Consider the following 16,308-nt stretch of genomic DNA (forward strand, 5'->3'; position numbering starts at 1 on the left):
TCGATTGCGCCTTAAATATCGTCACAAAAAGTGACAATGACAACAAAGATTTGTCGTATCTTATCTACTTTAAAGCGAGTCGTTGTGTTTTTTTAATAAATAAATATTATTGAGCCTCTTTTTTATGTCACATTTCCTAGTAATTATTAATAATCTATTTAGCATACTGCTTGTTGCCTTTTGTCCACCAGGTGTCGCTTCAGCACCACATTATTTTTATAGTCTTATTGATATGACATATGAAACAATATTAAAATAAGAGATGACTATTAGTCTCAGTGAATTAAAAAAATTTTAATTCACAGAAATATTCATCGTAACAGAATGAAGTTATGTACGTCATAGTGCAGACTGTTGTAGAAGACTTGTGGACGACCTTGCTGTGTCCTCCATATTTAAACCTTTACCTTGAATGGCCTTCGCGTATGAGTCCGCTTCCGTACCCGCTAGGCCATCACTTTCCCCAGTGAGGGGGATGTGAGAGGGATGAACAGGAATTATCACCGAATCGTTCACTACGGTACTTGGGGGTTCATGAAGAGTGGACAATGGGGAACTATGTATTTGCACGCCCATGGTATTCTGGTTGAAGCTCCTGTAATCAGGGCTCCGTGGAGGTCAGAGAGTCCGACCTGAAGGTCAGAGCATGAAGACAGCTGACATGGTGCTTCTCAAAGCACACAAACAAAGCAGGATTACTTGCAATGGAAAGCGATTAATTCAAATGAATTCATTGGGCCAGTGGTGGCCTAGCGGTCAAGGAAGTGGCCCTGTAATCAGAAGGTTGCTGGTTCCCGATCCACCGAGGTGCTACTGAGCAAAGCACAGTCCCCACACACTGCTCCCCGGGCGCCTGTCATGGTGCCCACTGCTCACTCAGGGTGATGGTTAAATACAGAGGACACGTTTCCCTGTATGTACCATGTGCTGTGCTGCTGTGTATCACAAGTGACAATCACTTCACTTCACAATCTTCAGGTGGGATGTCCAGACACTGTCCATGACCACAACTCACCCAGGAATGAGGAGTTGATCAGGATTTTTTGTGATGTGGTTAAAAATGAGTTTGGAATTCATCAAACATTTGATAGTGAGAAATAGCACCATCCATGCATGTCACTTCATATTTTCTGTCTAGCAGTGTGTCAGAGCAAGGGATCATTCTTGTGAGATGCACGATTCTCCTCTTTTATTCACTATTTTCCTCTTTCTGAAGGACATTTTCCAGCTGAAGGTCTGACTGCACTGGATTTTGATGGGAGGGGCTTGGTAATACTGGGAGGGGTCAGGGTTGTGATAGGGGGAGTTTTGTTTGTACTAAGACACTTAACCCGAAGTTGCTCCAGGGAGACTGTCCCTGTAACTATTGATTGTAAGTCGCTCTGGATATGGGCGTCTGATAAATGCTGTAAATGTAAATGCTGTAAATGTACTAAGAGTTGTGTTCTGGTAGGAGGGGTTTATGTTTTGATGGGAGGGGTTTATGTTGTGCCGGAAGGGGTTTTGGTTATGCTGGGAGGGGTTTTGGCTGCAGTAAGAACCATGCCTAGTCAACTAAACTGCAGGCCCTTATAAAAATACACATGTACCAATTCATCCAGTGCAATACACCCCCCTAATGGCTAAAATCAGCCAAACAGCACACTGTACCATGTTTACAGTCTTGCTTCCTGCAAAGTTATTCCAGTTCTGTATATTCAGACTGTAGACATTCACCGCGCCCTCATCACATGGATGAATATTAGCAAATAATTTTTTATACATCTATTCAATGAAAAACAGACAAACAAAAGTGTGAAATTCCCATCATTTATTTACATACGTTCCGACTAGTGGTCTTTTAAAAAGAGGAAACCTCCTATTTACATCTGGCCCTTTACAATGGAGAGAGCAATAGAGAGAGAGAGAGAGAGAGAGAGAAACAGTAGAAAAAGAACACGCACGGTAAAATGTCCCATTCAAAATTAATATGAATTATACAACCAAATCATTCTTGATCAACAAAATCTGAAAATAAGACTATTAGAATTTCAAAGTTGTTGGTGGTACAAACCCTTTAACACACAGAATAGCCAGACAAACTGTTTAAATAGAAATCAGTCACACGCTTTCCCATTAATGTCGTAACATTCACCATAATCATAACCCCATGGGCTAGAACAACAACAATAAAAACCAGCGAATTCCGCTCAACAAAGGTCTGCATCGGCACGAACCTGCTTATTGCTCCCAATTGCACCGGTTTCATGGTTAAACTTGCAGGGACGCTTACAAAAACCAATTCAATTTAAAATCCCGACATGCAACGGGTGATCATTTCTTTTTACGAAAGTGTTTCACACATCGTACCTTTTCTTTCTCAGAGGAGAACTGATCATTTTGAATACATTTCAAATTATCGACTAAAACATAATAATTCGACAATATCCCAACGTTGCCAGTTTATGGTAGATTCTCCCTCATATGCAGACATGGGTCTGCAGCCACGAAGAAGTCCAGAACCAGTCCAGACCAGGGCCCGAATCGCCAGTCTATAAATCTCACATGAGTGAAAAGAATCTCTTAAAATGAAACTTGTAAAGCACCTGTATCTGAGCATCTTCTAGTGTTTTTTTTTGCATATTTTGTCTTCAGTGGTCCACAGAGATGGTCCCTGATGTTGCGGGAGACAGGATCAGGCACCAAAAACATCTTGTGGAGTCAGTCTTCTACAGAATAAATAACAGCCATAAAATACCTCATCCCACGTAAATAATACTGATTTCACAGGATTCAAGTGTTCAGGGGACCTCCATTCTCCAAAGCCACCGGATGCTTTAGGACATCCCATATCTTCGTTAGGAATTAAAAACCTGGAGAGATAAAAAAAAAAAAAAAAAAAAGACAACATGATTTGTCAAATTGCAAACAGAAAAAGCGCTGCCCCCTGCTGGCAGGGAGGAACTCATGTTGAGGTAATAGAAGAACGGTGTCTGCAACAAGCGGCTGTCCTGATGGTCTTTTATTTCGCAATTTTATTCTGAAAATTCCACAAATAGGCCATATATTAATAGATGAGCACTTCTACGTCAAGCTTAGATATCCATCGAGAGCTCCAGATGGGACATCGAGAGTGGTAGGTTCACAGGTTCACTTAACCCCGCGTGTCTCCAGGAGGATGGTCCTCGTAACTACTGATTGCAACGCGCACCGGATAAATGCTGTAAATATACATGTTAATTTATCAGAGTATCTGTAATAATCCATCATTTAGAGCTGTAGCTGTAAACAAGTACAGCCTTTTAAAAGGCCGGCCTTCTCTGACCACGCACTAGTCCCCGTTTCACCTCCTCAGCATCGTCGCATCCCTCTCGTGATAATAGGTGGGTTTCTGTCACGTGGTTACGATATGTTTATAAATGATCTATATACATAAATTGTCAACCGTAATGGCAGATATTTAGCTTAGTGTGTTTCAGTTGGAGTTTAGCTCGACACATCCGGTCCACTTTTTTTTAACTGTTTACTCAGAATCGCACCATAACATTACAAGATGTCAAATGTATGTCCATATAAAAAATTAAACAAGCATTCGAGAGACATCTCGTCTCTCCTTCTCCAGCTGTCTTATTAGTCTTAATTATTCCACTTAAAGTAACCTGCATTCGGCCTCCAATAGCGAGTATTGTGTAAAATGTACTAAATGTGATAACTGTGTATATGAGCTGAATGCTCGCGTTTGTAACTCTGTGACTTCGCTCTCACGGCACAAAACAGACCTTCGATTTGTGGAAAAGAAAACCAAACCAACTAACGTAGAAAGAACAAAAAAAAAAAACAGCAATTTATACCGATTTTTTGCCACAACTTTTTGACTTTTTTTCTTTGACTGAGAGTTGTAACTTTTTCTTCTCCTTTTCTTGGCTAAAGCAGCGTAAACTACACAAAACATGGGCATCAGATCCTCACTTTTCCACTTCCTGCCCTCCACCTGAATTTGGCGCCTTGGCGTGAACTCATGTCAGATCTCCTGGCGGCCAAGGACTGAGAATCAAATCAACGTTTTATTAAAAATGAACCGTTCATGAAACAAATATCGTAGAATGGAAAGGATAGGTACTATAGACCAGAAATGGGACTATTTACAGCGCCAGCGCGACTGCTCTACGGACCTGGGTCCACTTCCTGTTGCCGCTGACCATCTGCGTGGAGGAGATGCAGGAGAAGAGGTTCTCGGAGGCCATGTCCTCAGGCAGACGGGTGAGGAACTGGGCGATGTGGATGAAGTCCATCTGCAGCAGGACGTCTTCGTACAGCCTCAGGATGCCCAGGCCGGTGCGGAACAGGAACTCTTCGCCGTCCCGACAGAAGACGTCCCACACCCGACAAGCCACGTCTAACGGCAGAGACTTACTGTAGAGCGTGAAGATCCTAAACCAACAAACATGAGCTTCACTCTCGAGTTTAAGGCCCCGTCCACACAAAAACGTTCTTCTCTAAACCTGGAAAATTTCCATCCAATCTGGCCCTGCGTCAACACGGAGACGGTGTTCCCGGTGATTTTCCCGAGTGAAGTTCTCCTTTTTTGGTTTGCTGTATTAGCCCGACCTCCAACAACGGCAGAGGACACATTGGTGGTTGTGATGTAGCAGCTGTAAGAAGTCCTCACTACGCTGAGAAGACGAGGCTGGAGAACAACGACGCGCTTTTTTAGAAACCATAACGCGTTCTCGTGTGCTGGACGGCTGCAGGTCGTGACGGGCGTGGTGGAAGTGACCTGAGGGAAAGTCGAACGGAAGTAAAGTCTAACGTCAACATCGGAGCATCAGGGGTGGTAGTAGCCTAGTGGTTAACACACTCGCCTACGAACCAGAAGACCCAGGTTCAAACCCCACTTACTACCATCGTGTCCCTGAGCAGGACACTTAACCCTCAGTGTCTCCAGGGGGGGACTGTCCCTGTCACTACTGATTGTAAGTCGCTCTGGATAAGAGGGTCTTGGTAAATGTCCCCTACACGCGGTAATCCTCTGCGATATACGTCTACTGCACAGGATCATTGTTGTCAGTATAAACCCGACTGATTGGATGGAAAAGTTCAGCATTTTGAACCCGTAATTCAGTCTTCGTGAAGGCTGGACGTCTTCCTCCACGAACAACTGGAAGAATGTTGAGAAGGAACAACTCACCAGTCGATCAGATAGAGGTCAGGGGTGAGGCTGTAGCCCCTAAAGTGCTCGCACAGCCTGGGGAGGTTCTCCTCGAAGAACGCTTCAAAAGCGGCAAAGTATTTCAGCATCTGTGGAGGGAAGGAACGTCAGCGTCTCCTCTGCCATGGCATGAGAACGACGAAGCAAGGGTCCCCAGCAGGAACCTCACCAGCTCATGGTCCACCCTGAAGAACGCCATCTGACATGGCTTGTTGAGGAGGTTGGCAAAGGCGATGAAGGCATCGGCCTCCTCCAGGTTCAGGATCAGCACAGCGGCAATGAAAGACATGCCCTGGACCTGAACGCAGGAGGTCCTAGCGTCAAAGTGGAAGTGGTGTAGAAGTCAGAGCAGTTTCTAACGCACGCTGAGATACTCACATATCCCACGTCCGGCCTGTAGCAGGTGTAGGCCCCCAGAACGCTGTGCAGGAGATCATGGTATGGACCACCCTGTTGGCAGAGAGAACGTTCATTCAACTCAAGCGATTATGGGTGTAACGATGCATCGCGACTCGGACATGATGAACGTTCTACCTTCTGGAAGATGAAAAGCGAGGGGAACGTTCGAGCGATGTCCAGCTTGATGAGATCCAGGCTGGACTCCCTGTCTGCAAGCGAAGCCACTGAAATAAAGAAATACGTTTCAAAAATACTTCCGACGAGTATCAATGACCTGTGTGGACGAAGCTTGAACAGAAATGGGAACAGGGACGCGTTTAATTAAGACATCTTGTCTGAAGGTGACGTTGGGACGAGCTTGAGACACTCGCTCAGACGTACTCTCCGCCTCGGATCCCGTCTCGCTGAAGCTCTTCCACCGCTCCTTGGCTCGGGAGAGGAAGATTTCGTAGAGTTCTGCAGGAAAACGGGGGAACATAAGTTCAAAGAGCCGAACATTTCCGCTTCATTTCCATCAGTACGTGAGGACAACTGGTGATGGCGAGTTCAAACCTGAGAACTTCAACGATTTCCTTCTACTTTTTATTTTTGTTGTATAAGGTGTGATGTGTATGATATGCCCAGATGGTAGGGGGCGCTATTTCGCTACCCCAACAAAGGCCTGGTTCCTCCCCATCTGCAGCCTCCTAACAAACGTTAACTTCAGATCTTTCACATCTACACCTGGGAAGCAGCTTTTTTATTCAATAAAATCTTCCCAATCCTAAAAAAAGTTTAGGATTTCCAACAGACCTCCGAATACATTTACAGCGTTTACCAGACGCCTTACAGTCAGTAGGACAGGGACAGGGACAGGGAGTGGGGTGCTAGTAGCCTAGTGGGTAACACACTTGCCATGAACCAGAAGTCCCAGGTTCAAACCCCACTTACTACCATCGTGTCCCTGAGCAGGACACTTAACCCTGAGTGTCCCTGGGGGGGGGCTGTCCCTGTCACTACTGACTAAGGCGCTCTGGATAAGAGCATCTGGTAAATGCCATAAATGTAAATGTACTGACCTCAGAATACATTTACGGAATTTACCAGACGGCCTTTTCCACAGCGCCTTATAGTCAGTAGTGACAGGGACAGTCCCCCCCTGGGGTCCTGCTCAGGGACATGACGGTAGGAAGACGGATTTGAACCTGGGACTCTTCTGGTCTACAGGCTACAAACGTGAAGCATGTTGAAGTGAAGTCACCTGGAGTGATGTTGAGCTCGTTCCCGACCGCCAGGCTCCACACCCGGCCCCTGACGTTGGGGGGCAGTCCCTGCCACCACAGGTCTCTTGCCCGCCGGGTGTTACGCCTGTCAGCAAAGCACAGACGGACGCTCAATTTAATGAGTAATATAATCTTCATAAATGCAGCGCAGAACATTCTATATCGATTATATCAACTGATTTCAACGAGAAGAATAAGTTGGTGGCGCTGGACGGCCGTGTGGACGCTGTGACAAACGGTGACGCCACGAACGGCAGAAAAACACCCGGCTCAGCCGTCTGTGTGAACGAGGCCTTAACTCTCGTCTCACTGGTGGAAAGCACGATAATCGTGACCGAATCGAGCAGCCGCTATGACATGATTAATCGATAATTGTGACCGAATCGAACAGAGCAGCCACTATGACGCGTTATTCCAGAGCTGGGAGACATGGATCGCGGGTTCCTCACATGCTCTCCCAGTTGGGCAGGATCTCCGTGTTCCAGACCACCATGGTGTTGGCAATGATGTCCTCCTGCCGGAACCTCTCCTTCATCTGCTTCACCTTCCGCCGGGCGTCCTTCAGCTCTGTGGAACCAAGTCGGGAGAGTTGAGGGCGCGTTCGGGACGTTTCTACCGGCTGATGACGCGCCGCGGTTTCAGCTGCTCCACACACACCCCTTTTTTTGGCCTCTGCCACCATTTCGTCGTACTCCTGCCGGTGGCGCTGTGCCTCCTCTGAAGACTTGGCTGGAAGGTTTCTGAGGAGAAGAACGTGTGAAAGGTGGCGTTTGAAAGAGCCCAACTGTTAAAAACACGACATGATGATTAAAACGAGGAAATTAATCTACAGTTCCTACATGCTTCAGGTCAGAAAGGAAGATATTCGTTTATTTATGACTTCTGTGGTCCAGCAGCGGAACGCGAGCAGATTACGGGTCCGTTTTAATTTACGAGTCGCGTCGGAGCGGAAAGCGAGCGCCCGGACCCCGGAATCCATGCATAGTTCATGAGGAACGGGCCCTTGAGGCTGCGCGCTGAAACTCTATCGCTCGGCACGCCCCTTCGTGACACAGAGCAGACGTCCAGACGGGCTGGGACATTCAACTCGATATTCTGCGTTGTGAAGGACTCTCCAGCCTCTTACCGTCCCGAAGCATTCGGGCCCTCGCGGCCCCAGGTTCTTACTACAGGCCATCAGACACCTGGAGACACTGGGGACATTCCTCTCTGGACTGACACTCACACACTCACACACACACACGACCTGGTCTATATTTAAAATATATTATCTATTACAGCAGCCTTCTGTATTTATTTCACTTTATTTCAATGTCACACGTGGTCACGCTATGTCACTGCGTAACATTGTTTAAACGTTACATGTAGCACCAGGACCCGGAGAAGCGTTCCCGCTCAGTAAAATGTGTCCCATTTTGTCCTCGTGGGAGGAACCGTTTGTTACGGAACGTTAGAACACGTCTGAAGAACCGGATCGTTCCTCAGTGACCTCATGTGCCATGAGGACGTCAAAAACAAAACCAGTCGCAAAATCCATAATCTTACAGGGGTTTTAGCTCCGCCTTCTGGCTACACCAAGAGCAGGTCATCCAGAAAAGCTTCCAATATTTACCTTGCAATGGGAAAAAACTGATATTTACTTATTAATATTTACACTAATTCACCCTGCAGCGTTACCGAACGTGAAAAAAAAAAAAAAAAAAAACAGGTCCTCCCACGAGGACAAAATGGGACACATTTTACTGAGCGTGAACATTCCTGCCGTCACCGTGATGCGGCTTGTTTCCTTTCACTTCTGTCACGACAGACCGTTTTGGTGTGAATCTGGTCATTATATATAAAACTATACATTATGTAAACCTTAACAGACCCTGCAGCGTTGCTGAAGTTGAATTCTTTGTACAGATACCAGTGTAATTTGTATATATTAAGTGGACTATTTAAGTGCCTTTCGTCGTTCCTTGAAGAGTGAAAATGACAATAAATCTTCATCTTATCTTATCCATGAATCAATCGGCAGGGCAGGAGACGCTGCTTCACTCACGCATTGTTCCTGCAGACACCAGGCCCCAGACGTGCAAATACCGGCCTTCACCGCACATACATTCCCTGCACATACTTCCGCCCGGGAAACGTTTCATCTCCTACCGGGACGATTCTGTATAAATCACGCTGTAGAAAATGTTGCCAGTTTGTTAATATTTTCCTTTATTCGAAATGAAATCCTATAACTAATAACGTTTGAATCTAATATAATTGATCTGGATTATAGGGTGGTAGTAGCCTAGTGAGTAACACACTCGACTATGAACCAGAAGACCCGGGTTCGAATCCCACTTACTACCATCGTGTCCCTGAGCAAGACACTTAACCCTGAGTGTCTCCAGGGGGGGACTGTCCCTGTAACTGCTGACTAAGTCGCTCTGGATAAGGACGTCCGGTAAATGCTGGAAATGTAAATGGATTCTGCTCATATTAGCGCTTCAGGTCCCTGTTCCCACCTCGTAAAGGAACCGGAATGAAAGACACGCCCCGTTTCACCGTCACCTAATAAACGTGAGTAAAGTACGGACTCACGCCGGCCGGTCCTCCAAGATCAGCGCTGTGGTGGACAGCGGCTGGAACTCCAGGTTCTTCCGGCGGCCGTGGGGACAGCCGTCAGGGACGGCCGTCGGGGACAGCTTCCCCGTCCGCGCCTCGTACTCCTGGACGGAGAGAGACAGGAAGAGGGGAGTCGCAGGACGCCGGCGGGCACGCACGATCCACACGGGGGGGTGGGGGGGGCACAAAGCTGCTTTTTGCATATTCCACGCATGCAGATTTATAATTATGCAAAAGTGCTGCTTAAAAAGAGCAAAAAAAAAAACATAAATATGGAGCGAGCAGGAGAATGCAGGCCGGTCCGGAAACGACCGGATGGAGAGGGTGTGGGGTCGGGGGTCGGAGGCGGCACGTGGCGTCGGTGTGGCCTTCCACACCGGGACCCCGTCGCCCCGGCAACGTGAAGCACATGCAGCCGCTTCGGTTGCTAGCGCGGCGTGGGGTGGGGTTAGTTGTTGAGCGTGGAGATGGGCGGAGTCCTGAGGAAGCCCAGCGATGTGTTATTCTGGAACAGCCATATTTAAATTGGCGAATAAAGAACATTTTAAAAAGGTTTATTAAGAATAAAAAAAGAAAAAACGATATTTGAATTGATGGACGACTATATGAACGTTCGTAATCGTATTTTAGTGATGGTTTAGTAGCCTGGCGGGTAACACACTCGCCTGTGAACCAGAAGACCCAGGTTCAAACCCCACTTACTACCATCGTGTCCCTGAGCAAGACACTTAACCCTGAGTGTCTCCAGGGGGGGACTGTCCCTGTCTCCATATACAACCAAAAAAAAAAAAAAAAAAAACACCTCATTTATTTGTGATCAGCAAATTATTGAATTACTCTGCTGTAACCGTTAATTAAACACAGACTATTATTCCATTAAGGTAGTGCGGAAATTCCCCGGCGCCATCTAGTGGTCCTTCATTGCACGACGCTTATTTCTGATATTTCGACGCGTCTGCGCCTGCTTTCTTTACGGCGGGCGTCCCCGGCGCAGGTTCGAATCCTGCCGACTACGTTCTCTGGGGCGGCGGTGGCCTGGCGGTTAAGGAAGCGGCTCGGTAATCAGAAGGTTGCCGGATCGAATCCCGCGCCGTCCCCACACACCGCTCCCCGAGGGTGACCGCGTCACGCGCCTGACAACCACGATCTCGTCACCTTTACTTCACCGATGGCGAGATTGGGCCCTACTTCCTGTCTCTGGGCGTGAGCGTGTGATGGCTCGGTGGCGGTGACAGGCTTATGTCGCTCCATGCAGAGAGAGAAGAAAGCGAGCGCCGTACCCCAGTGCCTAAGAGGTTAGGCGTGGAAACGGACGTAAAGTTTCCCGGATTACGGTCCTAACGAGAGAAGAAAACGGGTTAAAGTTCTTCTGTCGAGTTCCTCGCTCGTCCTGGAAAAAAGGGGGTTAAAAAGGAAAGAAAGAAAGAAAGAACTTTGCAATAACCGCTGACGAAAGCGAGAAATAAAACGTTTATTTTGAACCGGATCTGCGCGAGCTGGCAGCGGCGCGGAACCAGTCAGTTCGGACCTTCACCTCATGCACCGACCTGCTGGATGGTTCTGGAGTCCTTCTGGCCGCCCTCTCTCAGCGGAACCTTCCCGAACAGCTTCCACCCCGGCGCGCTCTGGGACGGCGGCCCGGCCTCCGCCTGCCTCTTGGAAAACAGGCCCCTGGGGGACCGACAACACCGGAGATCAGTCTCACGTCCTGTAACCAGTCTCACCACCATACAGGTAACACACTCGCCCACGAACCAGAAGACCCAGGTTCAAACCCCACTTACTACCATCGTGTCCCTGAGCAGGACACTTAACCCTGAGTGTCTCCAGGGGGGGACTGTCCCTGTCACTACTGACTGTATGTCGCTCTGGATAAGAGGGTCTGGTAAACGCTGTAAATGTGGGTAAGGAGGTATGGTAAATACTGTAAATGTGGGTAAGGAGGTCTGGTAAACGCTGTAAATGTGGGTAAGGGGGGTCTGGTAAACGCTGTAAATGTGGGTAAGGAGGTCTGGTAAACGCTGTAAAGGTAAATGTGGGTAAGGAGGTCTGGTAAACGCTGTAAATGTGGGTAAGGGGGTCTGGTAAACGCTGTAAAGGTAAATGTGGGTAAGGGGGTCTGGTAAACGCTGTAAAGGTAAATGTGGGTAAGGGGGTCTGGTAAACGCCGTAAAGGTAAATGTTGGTAAGGGGGTCTGGTAAACGCCGTAAAGGTAAATGTTGGTAAGGGGGTCTGGTAAACGCTGTAAATGTGGGTAAGGGGGTCTGGTAAACGCCGTAAAGGTAAATGTTGGTAAGGGGGTCTGGTAAACGCTGTAAATGTGGGTAAGGGGGTCTGGTAAACGCTGTAAAGGTAAATGTGGGTAAGGAGGTCTGGTAAACGCTGTAAAGGTAAATGTGGGTAAGGGGGTCTGGTAAACACTGTAAAGGTAAATGTGGGTAAGGAGGTCTGGTAAACGCTGTAAATGTGGGTAAGGGGGTCTGGTAAACGCTGTAAAGGTGGGTAAGGGGGTCTGGTAAACGCTGTAAAGGTAAATGTGGGTAAGGGGGTCTGGTAAACGCTGTAAATGTGGGTAAGGAGGTCTGGTAAACGCTGTAAAGGTAAATGTGGGTAAGGGGGTCTGGTAAACGCTGTAAAGGTAAATGTGGGTAAGGAGGTCTGGTAAACGCTGTAAAGGTAAATGTGGGTAAGGGGGTCTGGTAAACACTGTAAAGGTAAATGTGGGTAAGGAGGTCTGGTAAACGCTGTAAATGTGGGTAAGGGGGTCTGGTAAACGCTGTAAATGTGGGTAAGGGGGTCTGGTAAACGCTGTAAATGTGGGTAAGGGGGTCTGGTAAACGCTGTAAATGTGGGTAAGGAGGTCTGGTAAACGCTGTAAAGGTAAATGTGGGTAAGGGGGTCTGGTAAACGCTGTAAAGGTAAATGTGGGTAAGGAGGTCTGGTAAACGCTGTAAAGGTAAATGTGGGTAAGGGGGTCTGGTAAACGCTGTAAATGTGGGTAAGGGGTCTGGTAAACGCTGTAAATGGTGGGTAAGGGGGTCTGGTAACGCTGTAAATGTGGGTAAGGAGGTCTGGTAAACGCTGTAAATGTGGGTAAGGAGGTCTGGTAAACGCTGTAAATGTGGGTAAGGAGGTCTGGTAAACGCTGTAAATGTGGGTAAGGGGGTCTGGTAAACGCTGTAAAGGTAAATGTGGGTAAGGGGGTCTGGTAAACGCTGTAAATGTGGGTAAGGGGGTCTGGTAAACGCTGTAAAGGTAAATGTGGGTAAGGGGGTCTGGTAAACGCTGTAAATGTGGGTAAGGGGGTCTGGTAAACGCTGTAAAGGTAAATGTGGGTAAGGGGGTCTGGTAAACGCTGTAAAGGTAAATGTGGGTAAGGAGGTCTGGTAAACGCTGTAAATGTGGGTAAGGGGGTCTGGTAAACGCTGTAAATGTGGGTAAGGGGGTCTGGTAAACGCTGTAAAGGTAAATGTGGGTAAGGGGGTCTGGTAAACGCTGTAAATGTGGGTAAGGAGGTCTGGTAAACGCTGTAAATGTGGGTAAGGAGGTCTGGTAACGCTGTAAAGGTAAATGTGGGTAAGGGGGTCTGGTAAACGCTGTAAAGGTAAATGTGGGTAAGGGGGTCTGGTAAACGCTGTAAAGGTAAATGTGGGTAAGGGGGTCTGGTAAACGCTGTAAAGGTAAATGTGGGTAAGGAGGTCTGGTAAACGCTGTAAAGGTAAATGTGGGTAAGGGGGTCTGGTAAACGCTGTAAATGTGGGTAAGGGGGGTCTGGTAAACGCTGTAAATGTGGGTAAGGGGGTCTGGTAAACGCTGTAAAGGTAAATGTGGGTAAGGAGGTCTGGTAAACGCTGTAAATGTGGGTAAGGAGGTCTGGTAAACGCTGTAAATGTGGGTAAGGAGGTCTGGTAAACGCTGTAAATGTGGGTAAGGGGGTCTGGTAAACGCTGTAAAGGTAAATGTGGGTAAGGAGGTCTGGTAAACGCTGTAAAGGTAAATGTGGGTAAGGGGGTCTGGTAAACGCTGTAAATGTGGGTAAGGGGGTCTGGTAAACGCTGTAAATGTGGGTAAGGGGGTCTGGTAAACGCTGTAAATGTGGGTAAGGAGGTCTGGTAAACGCTGTAAATGTGGGTAAGGAGGTCTGGTAAACGCTGTAAATGTGGGTAAGGAGGTCTGGTAAACGCTGTAAATGTGGGTAAGGAGGTCTGGTAAACGCTGTAAAGGTAAATGTGGGTAAGGAGGTCTGGTAAACGCTGTAAATGTGGGTAAGGGGGTCTGGTAAACGCTGTAAAGGTAAATGTGGGTAAGGGGGTCTGGTAAACGCTGTAAAGGTAAATGTGGGTAAGGGGGTCTGGTAAACGCTGTAAAGGTAAATGTTGGTAAGGGGGTCTGGTAAACGCTGTAAATGTGGGTAAGGGGGTCTGGTAAACGCTGTAAAGGTAAATGTGGGTAAGGAGGTCTGGTAAACGCTGTAAATGTGGGTAAGGGGGTCTGGTAAACGCTGTAAAGGTAAATGTGGGTAAGGAGGTCTGGTAAACGCTGTAAAGGTAAATGTGGGTAAGGGGGGTCTGGTAAACGCTGTAAAGGTAAATGTGGGTAAGGGGGTCTGGTAAACGCTGTAAATGTGGGTAAGGAGGTCTGGTAAACGCTGTAAAGGTAAATGTGGGTAAGGGGGTCTGGTAAACGCTGTAAAGGTAAATGTGGGTAAGGGGGTCTGGTAAACGCTGTAAATGTGGGTAAGGGGGTCTGGTAAACGCTGTAAATGTGTCGCTTTACAGGAGCCGTTATGCGTGATTTGCGTAATTAGACCTGCGATGGAGCTCCGACCCACGTATCACGTATCACGTATCACGGAGACGTAATGACCGTCATATCGGGTGTTTATGGCGCGGTAATGACCTGGTGAAGAGCTTCTTGTCCCCGGACGGGACGTGGTCGGGGGCGCTCTGGCGCCGGTTGACCTCGAAGGTGTTCCGGGGGCGCAGGCCGGGGTCGCCGGGGTCCTCCGGGCCGTTGCTCTGCGGGCTCAGCGGCGAGGAGTCGCAGCTCCGGAAGCGGGGCAGGGTCCCGACGGCCCGGAGGGCCCCCGCGTCCCCGTTCGGCAGCGCTGCGCCATCGCCGGTTTCCGCGTTCACGTCGTTCCCGTCGGCGGGCGCGCCGTTCCCGGCCTCCTCGGCCTCCTCCATCTCACGCCGGGGCCGCCATCATGTCTCCGGCCTGTAACGCGCACCGCGACGCGGCGGCGGCGAGCTGGACTCTACGGGCTGCGGGACCGGCGCCGCGTCCCCGCTGCCATGTCCAGATTCCGGTGACGTCACGCCGGAGGAGGAGGAGCTGCGGTGACACCTGCTGGTCCCCGAACCGCACGAGGTGACAATCCGGAGTCCGACCATCAGCCATCCCAACCAGACGCCACGATAAGTGAGTAAAAATGTAGAATTTCCCGCGTCTTCGCCCTTATATGAATATTTCAATGAGCTCATGAATATTTAAACGAGCTCGACTCTGATTGGCCGGCGAAGACGGACGCGTCACGACTCACGATCAATAGTGAATTAAATTATTTCAATTGGCAAAGCCGAGATAGATTCTCACCGGTCAGCAAGGTTTATAACTTGGCCCGCATCCCCGCAATGGATTAAAAATGACACTATCTTTTAAAATGATCTTTTTAATTACATGTGTATTGCAGGGACGGATTATGGGACATGTGGCCCCTGGGCAAAACGTTCGATAGTCCTCCCCCTCAAAAAAAACCCAAAAAACACCAGCATTGTCTGGGATGGCTAGTTGCTACGTCACCGTGCCACTTGTGGGTCCAAACTAGTGCGGTGTACAAGCAGAATGACGTTGACAAAATATTTTGCCGCTTTTTACCTCGGAAAAAGTGAAAAGAAGGTGGCTTAAGTTGATACAGTAAGTTGGATCTCAAATTATAACCAGTACAGCCTAATGCCATTACCTCAAGTTAATGTTAGCACCAGGTTCCCCATCTCTGGTTATAGAGACAGGTAGCAACGTAGCACAACCAGATCGTACCGTAACAAACATACAATTCATGCTCTAAATCAAAGCACTTTTGCTAATCATCCCATTTCTATTCAGCAGGATGGTTATTACCAGGGGAAAAGAGAGGACTCTCCCCATGATTTACGCATTGCAAGTTCTCCAATGTGAAAAAACTGTTGGCGTTGCAAATTGTTTTGGGCTAGGGGCCCCACGGGCCCCTGGGCAGCGGCCCCGCTGGCCCGGTCCGTAATCAGTCCCTGGTGTATTCCCTGGTCTCCCTTCTAGCTGGTCTACCACTATGTACCATCCGACCTCTACAACTACTACAAAATGCAGCAGCACGACTGATCTTCAACCTTCCCAAGTTCTCCACACCGCCCCTCTTCTACGTTCCCTCCACTGGCTCCCAGTAGCTGCACCATCAGGTTCAAAATACTGATGCTGGCCTACAAAGCCAAACATGGAGTAGCACCATCCTACCTCACAGCCCTTATTACACCTCGCACTGCACCTCGTATACTCCGAGCCTCCAGTACTGCTCGCCTGGTCCCTCCATCTCTGAAGGTACGAGGAAGACACTCATCTAGACTCTTCTCCGTCTTGGCCCCTCGGTGGTGGAATGAACTTCCAGCTCAGTCACTGAGCACCTTCACACGGCAGCTCAACACCTTCCTCTTTAGAGAAGATTTAGATTAAATTGTCATTTTCTTGTCGTCAAACTTGTGTACAGAATCTACAACAGAGTGAATAAAATAGATGTTTTCATAGTTGGGGTCCAAGTGAACCGGAATTGATCTCTTCATCGATGGTAACTTAAGCACGTTGTAAGTCGCTCTGGATAAGGGCGT

General features: G+C 48.3%; 1 protein-coding gene across 4 annotated transcripts; it reads right to left on the bottom strand.

Moving 5' to 3' along the window:
- Window positions 1–1,795: 1,795 nt before the first annotated feature.
- LOC114784873 (TBC1 domain family member 12-like) lies at window positions 1,796–14,852 on the bottom strand. Of its 4 annotated transcripts, XM_028970681.1 has the most exons (15): window positions 14,549–14,852; window positions 14,351–14,459; window positions 10,998–11,121; window positions 10,731–10,787; window positions 9,427–9,554; window positions 7,507–7,589; window positions 7,299–7,416; window positions 6,828–6,934; window positions 5,969–6,043; window positions 5,723–5,811; window positions 5,567–5,638; window positions 5,358–5,486; window positions 5,168–5,277; window positions 4,152–4,410; window positions 1,796–2,852 (listed from the first exon to the last, which is right to left on the bottom strand). In XM_028970681.1, exons 1-15 carry the CDS (start codon window positions 14,565–14,567, stop codon window positions 2,838–2,840), a joined length of 1,494 nt encoding a protein of 497 aa, XP_028826514.1. In that variant the 5' UTR covers window positions 14,568–14,852; the 3' UTR covers window positions 1,796–2,837. The 4 variants fall into 4 exon arrangements, 3 of the variants coding, with proteins under 3 accessions (XP_028826514.1, XP_028826512.1, XP_028826513.1); XM_028970679.1 differs by having other exon boundaries at window positions 14,351–14,852; XR_003748942.1 differs by lacking the exon at window positions 1,796–2,852 and adding an exon at window positions 4,482–4,756 and having other exon boundaries at window positions 4,352–4,410; window positions 14,351–14,852.
- Window positions 14,853–16,308: the final 1,456 nt, after the last annotated feature.

This window comes from Denticeps clupeoides, chromosome 2 (genome assembly GCF_900700375.1).
Source record: "Denticeps clupeoides chromosome 2, fDenClu1.1, whole genome shotgun sequence".
NCBI lineage: Eukaryota > Metazoa > Chordata > Actinopteri > Clupeiformes > Denticipitidae > Denticeps > Denticeps clupeoides.